Source organism: Barbatula barbatula (genome assembly GCF_947034865.1).
Source record: "Barbatula barbatula genome assembly, chromosome: 8".
Taxonomy (NCBI): domain Eukaryota; kingdom Metazoa; phylum Chordata; class Actinopteri; order Cypriniformes; family Nemacheilidae; genus Barbatula; species Barbatula barbatula.
This window is the reverse complement of record NC_136771.1, coordinates 18,038,814-18,053,376: the sequence shown is the minus strand read 5'-3', so window position 1 is coordinate 18,053,376 and position 14,563 is coordinate 18,038,814. Positions and strand designations below refer to the sequence as shown.

At 43.4% G+C, this 14,563-nt stretch overlaps 1 protein-coding gene across 3 annotated transcripts in view; it reads right to left on the bottom strand.

Moving 5' to 3' along the window:
• Nucleotides 1–7,893: 7,893 nt before the first annotated feature.
• The window catches only part of LOC306897481 (neuronal acetylcholine receptor subunit non-alpha-3), a 47,171-nt gene continuing 40,501 nt past the window's right edge, over nucleotides 7,894–14,563 (bottom strand). For all 3 annotated transcript variants that reach the window (XM_079462275.1, XM_079462276.1, XM_079462274.1), the window contains exons 2-6: nucleotides 13,128–13,279; nucleotides 10,299–10,343; nucleotides 10,094–10,203; nucleotides 8,827–9,730; nucleotides 7,894–8,731 (exon numbers count right to left, since the gene is read on the bottom strand). In XM_079462275.1, coding sequence (XP_079318401.1) covers nucleotides 8,600–8,731; nucleotides 8,827–9,730; nucleotides 10,094–10,203; nucleotides 10,299–10,343; nucleotides 13,128–13,279 — 1,343 coding nt within the window. In that variant the 3' untranslated portion in view covers nucleotides 7,894–8,599. The remainder of the gene's footprint in view (nucleotides 8,732–8,826; nucleotides 9,731–10,093; nucleotides 10,204–10,298; nucleotides 10,344–13,127; nucleotides 13,280–14,563) is intronic.

The following is a 14,563-nucleotide window of genomic DNA, read 5'->3' as shown; positions in this document are numbered from 1 at the left end:
TTACAGAAATTAAAACATATAAAGCAGGGACAGTGAGGTGGTGGGGGTTGAAGGAAGTATTCTGAGCACAGATTTATATTCAAGTGACTAATAACCTCTAAGAAGACCTTGGTGACAAAGTTATCCATGTTTCCATATCTTTCTGTTGCTTTTTTCTTTCACCTTTCATCATACCTGAAAGAATATAAGAATATCTAGAAAATTGAGGGTGAAGCTCTAAAGATTAGAGACAAAACATTTTAATAAAATATAGGATATGGGAAAATATACCTATACATATATTACGGGGGTCAATATAGACTGAAGTTGCAACAAGACAGTTAATGTATGTGTATTAGTTGAGCCTTGGCCTCTCGGTGACTCTTGGTATGATGTTACCACGGCAACTAACTGTAAGTGACACACTGGTTTCAGATGGTTTTTAAGCTCTATAGTCTCAGTTGTTCAACAAACACAAGAAAATAGGGAAATAACAAAAAGTTTATTTAGAGTTTCAAATAAGTATAATATGGAGTCTAGGAACGCAATACAACAGTATTGTAAAAGGTAAGCTTAAGTGAACGTGCTCTAGTCTTCAACGTTTATCATGTTAGGTCACGGGATAAAAGTCCCTGTGAACTGGAAGTTGCATTTTGAAATGGAACTGGCAGTAGACTGACAGTTGAAGAGGAGATGCTCCGCCCACGCTGTCTAACATCCATTTAAGATGGATAGTAATTACAGGAAGGAAGTGCATTTTAAAATTTTAACTAAAGATTATATGGGGAACACAATTTTGAAAAAGAGGGTGCTGCCATCTGTTGGTAATATAGGAATAATGTTTGTAAACCTTTCATGTTATGCTCTCTAATCAATCAACAAAACAAAAAATAAGGCAAACACAACCGACATTAAGTGATCGGACAATTCTATTTTTTATAGTGCAGTCATGTAGAAAAACATTAGAGATACAGACCTTTCCCAGCTTATAAGACTCAGTTATTGAGAGCTTAATGAAATATAAATGCTGATCTTGTAGAAGGGAAACTTAAATTTGTGGGTGTGGGTATTGTTAAGTAGGTTAGGGAAGCTTGTTAGGATGTTATGAGGTTTCTGGCTTGGGACTGCTACAAGCACCATCGCTGTCACGCCACATAATATCTCCTCTACTGAATTATGGAGAAGATGATGAGGTCAGACTATTTACGAGCTAATGTTTTCTAGATAAGGTTTGTTTTATTGCTATATTGCATTCATTGTTTAAGTAAACTTGATATTTCCAATTAAACCGTGTTCAGGATCTCCCCATGTATGTGTTTATTAGGTAACCTCATTTTGCATTGTATTTTGCTCAGGTCTAACCTTTTTTCCCAGCATTTCTTGGCATGGTATGTCCTCAGTGTACCTGTCATTTGCATTCTCTGCAGCAAACTTTCATCAGTCAACATAGAGTGCAGAGACTCCTTACAAGGGAATAGGACCTTTAGCTGCTGAAGCAGCCAAGATGATCTCAATAGATGATGACTCACTTTCCCTGCAGCCTTGGGGGACACTTCTGACAAAGACTGGAAAAACTGGTAATATCACAGGTTGATCCTTCAACATCCCTAAAAGGACAGTGCAATAGCCCGGTGCAACAGGGAATCCCACCCTGCATCACAGCTGTCATTGAGCAGAGGCATCACGACTGGACATCAAACGGCTGGCGGTTACCCCATGGCCAAGCTTGAGGCTACATAGCTTCATTCTCTGTGGTATGGCCAAAGTAGAATGTCTGATATTGGATTCAGACATTCTGGATATCCGGTGGATATGTTGCTGGCAATTCACCTTGAGTCTAATGTTTGTGCCAGAAGCTGTTGGCAGCATAGAAAACACCACTTTCTAGGGCTAGTTCAGTGGACCTGGAGGGGTTGGTCTGATCGACTGTAGTATGCAATCACAATCAACAGTGACGTTTTCACCTTTCAAGTCCATTTGGTCGCAAAAGCACGTCATGCTGGTTTTAATGAAAGAAACATCAGGGTATGACCCCAAGATCAGTTTATACCCCAAGTAAAACAATGCATCATGAATACAAAGTGTTTAGATACATCGTAAATAACATACTGTATTTAAACATTAAGCAAAGACCTCAATTGTCTAAAGTTGGCTTTGACTTTTGGCCAAGACTGCACAGTATGTTTCTATAAACTTTACATGCCTGTAGGATTAATGATCTTCTCAAAATCAAACCTTTGTGCCGAAAGCACAAGGTGAAAATAGCATTCTTAACTTCTCCCTTCTTCTCCCTTCAGTTATCACACCAGGATTGATGTCTACTGAGGCCAATGAAAACATATTTAGATAAAACACAAAAAGCTTTAGAGAGTCCGAACAGCTTTTTCATTGTTTTGCCAATCCAGCAGAAGGAAAGAGCGTTATCTAAGGAACACCTCTCTTACTAGATAATAGAAGTGATCAAGTCGGTTTATTCTGTTAAAGGCCAGTTATTGCAAGAAGGCTAGACAGCTCATTCTTCTGAGAAATAGCTTTTGGACTTTTTTCAAGGGAGGGTTGTGACATTTATAGACTAAAGAATTTCTCAAAACCATCTCTAGCACACATATTTTTCTATTTTAATTGAAAGCATTCATTGTGTCCTCCTGAATACTGAGGTGAGTGCTGTCTATTCCACAGTGAGATGTCAAACAGGTGACCTGAAAGACAGATCACTTCAAAGAGCTGATTATGAATCAGGGGGAGTTATATAGTACATAGGGTTTTACAGATGAGTTGATTTAGTGAAAGTTTTCCATATATTAAATATGCAAATATTATGTAGATGATTGTTGAATTGTTGCATGTAAGACTGTATCTTTGTCGTGTATGTTGATGGGTCTAACACACAAAAATGCACTTAAATGAACACAGTGATAGGTTTTTAACAAAGAGAAAACCTCTGTGATTGCCAGGAGCATGTGCACGGACCTCAAGGGAATGGACTAGAGCCTTATGCTTTGTAAAGAAAGGAATGGCTCATAGGCATGAAATTCAATCTAGCGTTTACACATTATCTGTTGCTAACTCAGTGATTACGGAGCCCAGATGTGGCTTGAAAATATATCTGAGGAATTCACACGCTCTGGAAATGGAAATATTTCACGGTCTGTGCCTCTCTTGAGAGGCCAGACTGTATCACTCCCAGACCAGGTGCTCTGAGATTAAAGCCTGTCAATCAAAAAAAAGCAAATGACACTGTCAACTCCCTGTAGCTTTGTAAATGTGTATAATTTCTCTTTGATGCAAAATAAGACGCCTTTGATACCATGACATTGAATACATTTTCCTCATAGTCCTGGCATATTCTGAAACAATTAGATAAAAGGGTGCCTGGCTTTTCACGTTAGAAATATACAGTATATTCTGCCATATAGATGTATATATACACTTTAAAAAACTGTAAATGTACAGAATGTTACTGCTTTTATACAGATTTGTCACATATTTTTGAAGTATGGTAAACAAACTTTATGAAAAACTGTTATTAAAAAATGTTTAACTGCTCAAAAAAAGTTTTTATGGTGTATTTTTCAATACACCATAAACAACTCCCCGTCACATTTCAGAAAAAGACTCAAATGTACATGAAAAACTTATTATATTGTATGTGAAATATATTGCATATTTTAAGGTTTTTACTGGTGCCCCAGCTGCCGGAAAATTATATTTTTACAGTTGTCAGGTACAGAAGGTAAGGACTCAAAATAATGGTTTAATCGGATAATAGAGCAGGAACAAAACAATAATAAGCAGATCAGAGCTTCAGATAGTCCAAGGGCTAGGCAGAGACAGGGTCAGACAGGCGGTAGGTTGGTTGAGGTACAAACAGAGTCCAGAGGGAGAAGGCAAACACGTTATCCTAAACAGCAGATCAGTCCAAAGTAATCCACAATACACACGAACAGGTTTGACTCTAGAGACATAAAAGACAGGATGAACAAGACGGAAAGGGTTGGACAATCGAAGCTTAACCGTCACTGGGTTAATGACCTTGACGATGGGGAATGGTCCAATGAACCTGGGTGCCAATTTGTGAGCCGGGACCCGCAAAGGGAGGTCCTTGGTAGAAAGCCAAACCCGTTGCCCACATACGTTTCTAGGTGCCTTCCGGCGGTGACGGGCATAAGCGCCTCCCTGGCCCTTTTCCAGGTGCGCCGATAGCGTTGGATAAAGACCTGGACAAGGCGAACCACAGCGTCGACGGCCTGGGAAGGAAACACAGGAGGTTGGTAACCAAGACAACACATGAATGGAGACAGCCCGGTCGTAGATACCGGCAAGGAGTTGTTAGCATACTCCACCCAGGTTAACTGCTGGCTCCAGGTGGAAGGATTGTGGGAAGCCATGCATCGGAGCATCCTACCCAGATCCTGGTTGGCGCGCTCGGACTGCCCGTTGGTATCTGGATGGAATCCGGATGACAGACCGGCAGAAGCGCCAATCTGTCGACGGAATTCCCTCCAGAATTGGGAGGCAAACTGAGGGCCTCTGTCCGAAACAACAGCCTCGGGAAGGCCGTGGATGCGGAAAACATGATCCACCAAAACCCGGGCTGTTTCCTTGGCCGAAGGGAGTTTGGGAAGACCAATGAAATGGGCCGCCTTAGAGAAGTGGTCCACTACGGTCAAGATCACAGTATTGCCACTGGACTGAGGGAGACCGACCACAAAGTCCAGGGCAATATGGGACCATGGACGGGACGGAACCGGTAGAGGCCGTAATAAACCAACGGGAGGCGCATTGGAAGACTTATTCTGCGCACAGACCGGACACGCCCCCACGAACTGGTGAACGTCCTCTCATGGCTGGCCTGGATGGCAGCCAACGATCTCCTAACACCCGGATGGCAGGTGAGCCTGGAAGAATGGCCCCACCGAAGGACTGCAGTGCGGGCCGACTCAGGGACAAAGAGCAGGCTCGATGGGCACCCTCGGGGTAACTCGATAATGACCATAGCTCTGACGTGTCGCTCAATGCCCCAGGAAATCGCCCCCACCACCCGACCCTCTGGAAGGATGGTGTCGGGAAGAGACGGCGGTTCCTCTACCGGAGCAAGGCAGCGGGAGAGTGCATCCGGTTTACCATTTTTAGACCCTGGTCGGTAAGACAGGGTGAAATCGAAGCGCCCAAAGAATAATGCCCACCGAGCCTGCCTGGCATTCAGTCGCTTAGCGGACCGAATGTACTCCAAGTTCCTGTGATCGGTCTACACGATAAAAGGAATGGCAGCGCCTTCCAGCCAGTGGCGCCACTCCCCCAGGGCCAATCACACAGCCAACAGCTCCCGGTTGCCGACATCATGGTTTCGTTCTGCGGGAGACAAAAGGTGAGAAAGGTAGGCACAAGGATGTAATTTTAGATCGTGCGAACTAACCTGGGAAAGAACCGCTCCGACCCCAACCTCAGAAGCATCAACCTCCACTACGAACTGACGAGCAGGGTCAGGAGTGACCAGAATAGGTGCGGTGACAAAGCTGTTCTTGAGTTCAAACGCACCCTGAGCTGCCGATGACCACTCAAAGCTGTTCCTAGTGGAGGTCAATGCAGAGAGAGGGGCTGCTACCTGTCCGAAGTTCCTGATGAATCGCCGATTAAAATTGAACTGTTGAACCCCCTTGCGGGAGACCGGTGTCGGCCAGTCGGAGACGGCCCTTACCTTCACAGGGTCCATGCGAACTCCCTCATCCGAGATGATGTGACCCAAGAATGAAACTGACCGGGCATGGAACTCGCATTTCTCCATCTTGACGTACAGCTGGTTCTCAAGCAGCCGTTGGAGCACTTGTTTGACATGACGGACATGCATCTGGAGGGAAGAAGAAAATATAAGAACGTCATCCAGATACACAAAAGCAAACCTGTCGATCATGTCACGAAAAACATCGTTAAGTGCTTGGAAAACAGCCGGAGCATTAGACAACCCAAAGGGAAGGACCAAATACTCAAAATGACCTGTGGCCCGGACCAGATGGTAAGCGTTGCGAAGGTCCAACTTTGTGAAGGATGGTTCGCTTCGCCCCTGCATTGACTACAGAGGTCTGAACGACATAACTGTTAAGAATCGGTATGTCTTCACATACCGATTCTTAACAGTTATGTCGTTCAGACCTCTGTAGTCAATGCAGGGGCGAAGTGAACCATCCTTCTTCAAAAAGAACCCTGCACCGGCCGGAGATGAGGAGGGACGAATGATATTGGCTGAAAGAGACTCGCTCAAATATTTCTCCATGGCCACCCGTTCAGGGGCTGATAGGGAGAAAAGCCGTCCGCGAGGTGGAGAGGAACCGTGGAGAAGATCTATGGCACAGTCATAGGGTTGGTGTGGGGGAAGAGAAGAGGCCCGGGACTTGCTGAAGACCGCTCTCAAATCATGATACTCCACAGGAACCCGTGATAGATCGACCTTTTCCTCCTGAAATAGAGTGGGAAACAAGCAGAAACAAGACAATGGGCATTTTAAAATAAACTCCATCCTGACAGAGAACCGGTGGACCAGTTAATGGACGGATTGTGGCGGGAGAGCCAAAAACTATGGGCGCTGCGGGGACTTGAAAATAAAAAACTCTAACTCCTCCCTATGGTTACCTGATGTGACCACATTCAAGGGAGCAGTGAGAGAGTCTATTGTCTGCAGAACTCTGCCATCAAGAGCACGGACAGTGATGGGTGGGTGAAACTGCCGAATAGGAAGACCCCTCTTACGGGCCCAGGTCTCATCCACAAAATTGCCCTCTGCCCCAGAGTCCAACAGCGCCGACTCGTTAAAGGAAGAGCCGCCACAACTGAGTGTTACCAGAAGAGTTCGAGAGCAGCTGGAGGGGGAGACTGAAGTACCTTCTACTTGCCCGCTAAAAGCCACCGCTCGCCGGTAGATGGGGAGATCCTGGCGAGCGGTGGCTTTTAGCGGGCAAGTAGAAGCCTGATGACCTTGGCCCACGCAATAGAGACACAGTCCTTCATTTAGCCGACGAAGTTTCTCCTTGGCCGGAAGGCGCAGCCTACCTAGCTGCATAGGCTCTGAAGCATCAGTGTTATCGGTGAAAGCCACCGCAGGGGACTTGAGAGACCTTAATCATTTCCTCCTTGAAGTCTTCAAAGTTGACCTGAACACCAGAGTGGGCTGTCCACCATGCCGCGCCCCAATCGAGGGCACGACCGGACAGGATTGAAATGACAAACACCACCCTAGATCTCTGTGAGCCGTATGTGACCGGTTGAAGAGAAAAAACAACTTCACATTGAATAATGAAGGCTCTGCATAAGGTGGGCTCACCATCATATGGAAGAGGGTCGTTTATGCGGGGTTCGTGGGCTCGCTCAGAGCTGGCGGGATGACAGGGGGCTCAGAAAGTTGGAAATGCTCCATCCGGGTCGTGAGGTCAGCTACCTGGTGCGACAACGTCTCAAGAGTCTGCTGGGTAGCGACTAAGCCTTCTTGGTGATGGCCCAACAAGACCCCTTGTCTCTCCAGCATCGAACGAAAAGGAGATGAATCCGCTGAATCCATTACTGGCTGTTGCGTTCTGTCAGGTACAGAAGGTAAGGACTCAAAATAATGGTTTAATCGGATAATAATAATAATAATAATGAGCAGGAACAAAACAATAATAAGCAGATCAGAGCTTCAGATAGTCCAAGGGCTAGGCAGAGACAGGGTCAGACAGGCGGTAGGTCGGTCGAGGTGCGAACAGAGTCCGAGTGGGTAATCCAAAGGGTAAACAACAGTCGAGGGTCAGTTGAGGTACAAACAGAGTCCAGAGGGAGAAGGCAAACACGTAATCCTAAACAGCAGATCAGTCCAAAGTAATCCACAATACACACGAATACCGGAGCCGGAACCACAGTTAGCAAATAATCCAACAAGGCAGCTCTGTATTAAAACCTTATTTTATTGAGCAGAATGGGTGCAACACAGATGTACACTTAGTCCTACTAATAAATATACTCTACAAAATAATTTCCTATGTAAATGTTTCTGAACCATGGAGAACCGTTTGTGATGTTACAGTAGTGCATAGTTGAGGACACATGCCTAAAAATATATTTTACAATGTAGGCCCACAATTCACTGAGATTAATATAATTGGTTTTGTACAATTAAATATTAGATAAACAAAGACCTACAATACAATGACATCTTAATTTAGTTATGTTACAAAAACTTCCCTTGGAATCATAATGCAAAGTTAAGTGGGTCTGAATTCACACGAGAGGCCTGAGCAGTATGGTTACAACTCTAATCATTTAACTTCCAGTAAATATAATTTTTGAAGAACTTTAAAACCATTATCCCCTCTGAGAGATAACAGATTAAAAAACCTGCCATAAGATGCCTCATTTATGTGTGAACTGGGCGTAAATTCCTGAACCGCAGTTTAGCTGAGTTAAGATTTTTTTACATCAACTATCGAGCATTGAGCAGGATTTAGGAGGCAGATATAGAGGCTGAGTTCAAAGAGGATTATAAATGTGGCTTGGTCAAAAGAGGGCTTTTTGAAGGATTACTGTAATTTCGTGGGAAGGTTATGTTCATCATATTCGAGAGGTTGTAAGAATGTTGTAGTGGGTTGAAATCTTTTTAAGGTGAGCTTAGGTACATCTGCACAGCTGGAGTGAAGATGAGGATGGTCCCAAGCACAGAGACTGTAAGAAAGACCCATAAGAAGATCCGATCTAACACCTGAGCCACAAACTTCCAGTCCTGAACGACCTAAAATACAAACAGAACCACATATAAAACATAAAACACATGAAGCAAGCATAATTTTTACCCTAACGACATATGTTTTAGAAACATATCAGCACCTCTCTGATAAAGTGTTCCTTCTTGATGTGTCTGGAAATGTAATGCACCGAATGAGTTGCTTTCTCCAACAAGGCAATCCAAGCCTGGTTCTCATCTTCCTTTATTCCTCCTCTTCCTCCTCCGGCAGTCTTCTGTTGCCCCTTTTTCATCCCTCGTTTCAGCTCAGGGCTCCGCAGCTCGATGTCCGGGTATTGATAACGGTCTGTGTGCCCCCTCATGCAAAGCAGCCTGGGTAACCTCTGAAGGAAAAGGCTCTTAACCCACGGTGCCATGGGGTGGTACGTGGCAGAGGAACGGTGATGGACGTTGATGACAAACACGGTTACTATGATGGAGAATGTGACGAAGATCATAATAAAAAGAAGATACTCTCCTATCAGCGGGATGACTTTAGAAGAAGACGGTATGATCTCTTCAATAACAAGGAGAAACACGGTGAGTGACACAAGCACAGAGGTGGAGAGGGAAAGCTTTTCTCCTTCATCCGATGGGAGGTAGAAGACCAGCACGGTGAGGAACGACAGCCCAAGACATGGGATGATGAGAAAGAGTGTGTAGAAAAGAGGGAGACGTTTCAGTATAAACGAATATGTGACGTAGGGGTAAGAATAAATTCCATCGTGCCTGCTGCCCCTCTGTCCGGTGGCGTTGAGTATTTCCCACTCGCCATTGTCAAAAAAGTCTTTACGGTCTACGTAATGGTCAACCAGCCTCAGGTCCACCATAGTGCCATCATACGTCCAGGAGCCAAACTTCATGGAACAGTTCTGTCTGTCGAAGGGAAAGAAGGTGACATCCATGGTACAGGCGGATTTATAGCTGGCGGGAGGAGTCCACATGATGGTACCATTAAATCTTACAATGGCTTTGGTCATTAGAGAGCCTTCGAAACGGCCGTCAGCACTGATGACAGAGAGATACAGAATGAAAGAGAGATTAGATTAGCACTTATATGTGTAAATTTTCTGTGACCATCGAAAGAAGCCGCTGCTGCCTGCCTGTTTTGAGTGGTTGTTAGGGTACTGTTTTGCGGTTACTATAATGTTTTTTTGTATTGCACTGTGGTTCCTAGGTTGTTCAAAGTGGTTTTCTAAGATGCCCCCATTTGTTTTTCATAGCTGCAATACATAACTTTTGCCTCTTTATGGCCATCTTTGTTTGATACAACATTATAGGTTGTTGTTTTTTGTTTTAGGGTGTTTTGCAGCTTTCTATAATTCTGTGCATGCAATTCAGCAGTTGCCAGAATTAAAAGAAGTGACATACTTCTCATAAAGGACAATGTCTGGTAGCCAGATAGTTTCTGAGGGAACTCTGATAGATGTAATGCCGCCATAATCTTCTGGGTTCCATCGAAGCTTATAGTCTGTCCACTCCTACAGGATAGATATTAATAAAGCACCAAACTGGTAAAGGGAAAGTGAGTCATTTTTGGGCACACTTTAACATTAAAACAAAGTTTTTGGGTTACCTGCCACAACCAGACATTAGTGGTCATCAGCTGATTCTTCTCATCCTGAGAGAGACAGAAAAAATGCATACCATAAAACCATAAAAAGTGATAATCACTGGTTACGTTCTTGGTATGATTTTACACCATATAATGTAAATTATCTGTATTTAATATTTAAACAAATGCAGTTATTCTTTCAAAGAATGTCTCTTACCATTGACCTACTTGTGTTATGCAGATCGTTGACATAATGGTTCTAATATATGTTGTTTAAAAGATGCTATTTCATGTCCTTCGGATCAAATAAATTGAAGTTCACATGCGTTATATCAGAATGGTGAGAAAATCAATTGTTCCCACAGTGCTTAGCGCTTCACCACCCAGAAAAATTACACTGAGAACATGATGAACATGATGGCGAGGAAAAGCAAGGACCTCTTCGCGTGGATAACGTTAGATGAAGTCTAACAAGGTTGTAACAAGGTTCAATAAAAGGAAGGAGGCGGGAACCGGCGAACATAAAACTTTAAATAAAATAAACAATAAAACGAACTTAAAATGTCAGCAGCTCCCTCACGGTCAACTGCCGGCCATACAAACATAATAAAACACACCATAATGTCCAGGCCTGGTCCTCTCTCGCACTTCCCTGTTGTCACTCCTCTCTAATTCTTCCGGAGCTCCTCCGTGAGAAATGTGAGACCGGTGCATGCACAGCTGACGCTCGTTATCACTCACGTGACTGGCCTCCCGCCTTCCCCTCACAGCTCTCGTCCCGCCCTGCTCACCACATACCCCCATCGCCCCTAGAGTTACTCCTGAGACTGTGGCCAGTCTCGGCGGCCCTAGTGCCTGGGGTAGGGAGAGCCGGGACGAGAGAAAAGGAAACGGAAAGACAAGGAGCGACACAGGCGAGAGAGTGAAGAGAGAAAAAAATCCTGGTCCGGTTCCCCGACACACTGTCACTCGGTCCGTCAGCCAGCCCAGAAGCTCTTTCTCGCGGTGCCATGTGATGGTACTGGACGGTCGATGGATGACTTGATCCTCCTCCGCCCCTGGCGGCCAACGATGGCTCCAAAGTTTGAGGGCAGCCGGCAGCGAGTCCCCTGTTCCCTGCGAGTCCCCTTCATGGCGGACGGCAGCAGGCTCCGGCCCACGGCGAACGGCGCCGACTCCTGCACTCCCTCTCGGACGGCAGCCATCCCATCTCGACCCAGGAGCTGGGCAGCGAGGTTTCCGTCCCATCCGAATACTTGATCCAGCAGTACGGCATCGGGCAGCCACTCGTGGACTTCCCTCGTCCAGCTGCCTGAACTCCTCAGCACCGGGATCACCCTCGGCAGCGAGGGCTCTCCAACAGCATGTCTCTCCTTCCTCCCGGGTTAGGGCACCAAAGTAACAAGGTTCAATAAATGGAAGGAAGGAGGCGGGAATTGGCGAACATAAAACTTTTAATCAAATAAACAACAAAACGAACTTAAAATCAATACAAACATAATAAAACACACCATAATGTCCAGGCCTGGTCCTCTCTCGCACTTCCCTGTTGTCGCACCTCTCTTATGCTTCCGGAGCTCCTCCGTGAGAGATGCATGACCGGTGCTGACGCTCGTTATCACTCAGGTGACTGGCCTCGCGCCTTTCCCTCACGGCTCTTGTCCCGCCCTTCTCACCACACCATGTTATTAGGCTTGTTTGATTTCATTTGGCGCCATGCAGACCGATCGACGGACGACATTGCAGTACTGAGTGAGCTATTTTAAAGAATACGGCTCTCGATTCTCTCGTGCGTTGCTCTAATGTCACCGTGTCAATCCATGTACGCAGCTTGAAGTTAAACAAGCCTGTTTTTTACATGTACTAAGCATTATATTCATATAATGTATCAACCTACTGCAGTGAATGTTTATCATTGTAGTCATTTATTTTCAATTAGAAACAGTCATTTTGGTATAGCGCATTGCTTCGATTTTTATAATGTGATTGCTCTAGCTAAAGTATTTTTTAATTACAAAAGAGGTCCTGTATACATTCAATTTTTTCAGTGATTACTTCTATTTAACAAAAAATTTGTAACGAAATAAACATACAGCAGGAAGTGCAAATATGTTCATACAGTGTGACATAATTGCCCCAGTACAGTGTGCATGCTTCCTGTAGAGTGCATTATTGCATTATTTATGGATTGTTGCAGCTCTGACTTAGATCCTGATTTGATTTGACTTGATTTGTCCTGTGCTCCTGTATTTTTTTGCTTTGGTCAGTACAAAGCCATCACAAGGAGATATCTCTCTGAAGCCAGAACATAAATCTACAAAGTTACTTTTATAAAGGTGAAACTGTAGATGAATCAGACTACTTCATTAAATTATCCATTAAATTGGTAAAGCGTCAAGGTAAAACATAATAAAAAGGATGTCTAGTACAGTGCTTATAATTAGCACACACAGTAAATAGCACAAACACAATCAAATGAATATTGAATCAGACTCCTCTTGACTGCACAGCATCAACAAGATCAATGCAAAGGGTCACAAGAGTCAGATAGAGGGCAAACGATGAACAGCAGGCTATACATATTGTGTTGGGTAAATATATGCTATAAATTATGATCTGATTGTCATTCTCGTGTCCTTCTGAAACCAATCAGCTCTGTTTTATATTAAAATAGAATACAGCTGGGCCATCAAGATTCAGAATGTGCAAGTGTTTTTAGTTTGGAATCAAATCTAATATCACATTGTGTATATGGGGTTTTGGGCATGCATGTGCTTGTACTATCTGTTAAAAATGTACACAGGCACCTGCGCATTTATAAATAAAAAAACAGATGTGTGTCTGCCTTACCACATCCACCAGCTGTGATATCTTCAGACCAAAGCGAACTGTAATCGTGTCGTTGATGTGGAGGATGGGCCTCACCCACTTCTGATACCCTCGAAAAAGATTCCTCAATAAAGTGTCTTCCATCTCAGCCAATGAGACCAACTCTTCGGGGGCTAGAGGATGGGACAAATGCGAAAGAGACGATATTTAGCAGTAGTACAAACTAAAATGAAAAATAACAATTAAAGAGAATCTAAACCAACGGATTACCAAAACAATTATGGCTACATGTTGAATATGTATAAACAAATCTGTCTGGTTAAGTAGATAGCATGTCAATCTGATTAGCCATCTTGCAAAAACTCAAATTAAATTGAGACGAATTTAAATCATGGAGAGACAGATGGCCCAGGCTCCTCAGAGTTCTCTCCACACTGAGAGACATGATGACCTCACACAAGAGCACTACAGAGAATGTCAGGAGAATGATACTCAAGAATCTCAGAATCACTCAGCAACAAGCAGCATTAATGCTTATGCACACCTTTATGTGCACAGTCGTTTCAATATTAAGCTAATACGTTGATCTCTTATCTTAAATGGACTAATACCATAGCAGTTTTTTGTTCTGCTTAACACAAAAGAAGATATTTTGAAGAATGTAGGACAGCAAACAGTTCTGGGGCACTTTTGACTACCATTGTCATTTTTCCTACTATGGTAGTCAATGGGGTCCAAAAACTGTTTGTTTAAAATTCGTCCAAATATCTTTCTCTATTAACAGCCAAACAAAGAAATGTATACAGATTTGAAACAACTAGAGTGTGAGTAGTTCATGACAGAATTTCAATTTTTTGTGTGAACTGTCCCTTGAACTGAAAATGTACATGACACATATCTCCGCCAATCAAATTATTCTAAATGTATTTGTAGCACTTCACACAAAATAGAAGACAGGGTCTTTGAAAACCCAGCAAGAGAAATTTGTGTGATTTACTGTTTTCTACATTAAGTCATTCAACATAATATTAAAACATGAAAATACAGTATAACTTTGATATATTTTGATATGGACTGAGTAAAGCCACATCAAAGATTAAAAGCATTGTTTTTTCTAGTTAAAAAGAATGGTCAATAAAATAATTAATTTGACATTTTAGTGATGTATTTCTAAATCTATCATCTAATTGATAATTTACAAGAATAATCGAACATTACCTATTTTCATAGTTTTGACTAATTTGATATTCAAAATGTGAAAAGCTCTTTTACTGACATCTTTACCGGATGTTACCCCCATCGTTGTTAATGGAACACCAGCATTATGTCCTCCCTCCTCCCTGTCTGTCTGGATTTCTGTTAGAAGTTCATCTTTTTTCATTGGTTATATACATTACTGTATTTAGGTAATCAGAGCTTCCAAAAAACACAAATTCCTTGTTTGTGTGTATACACGT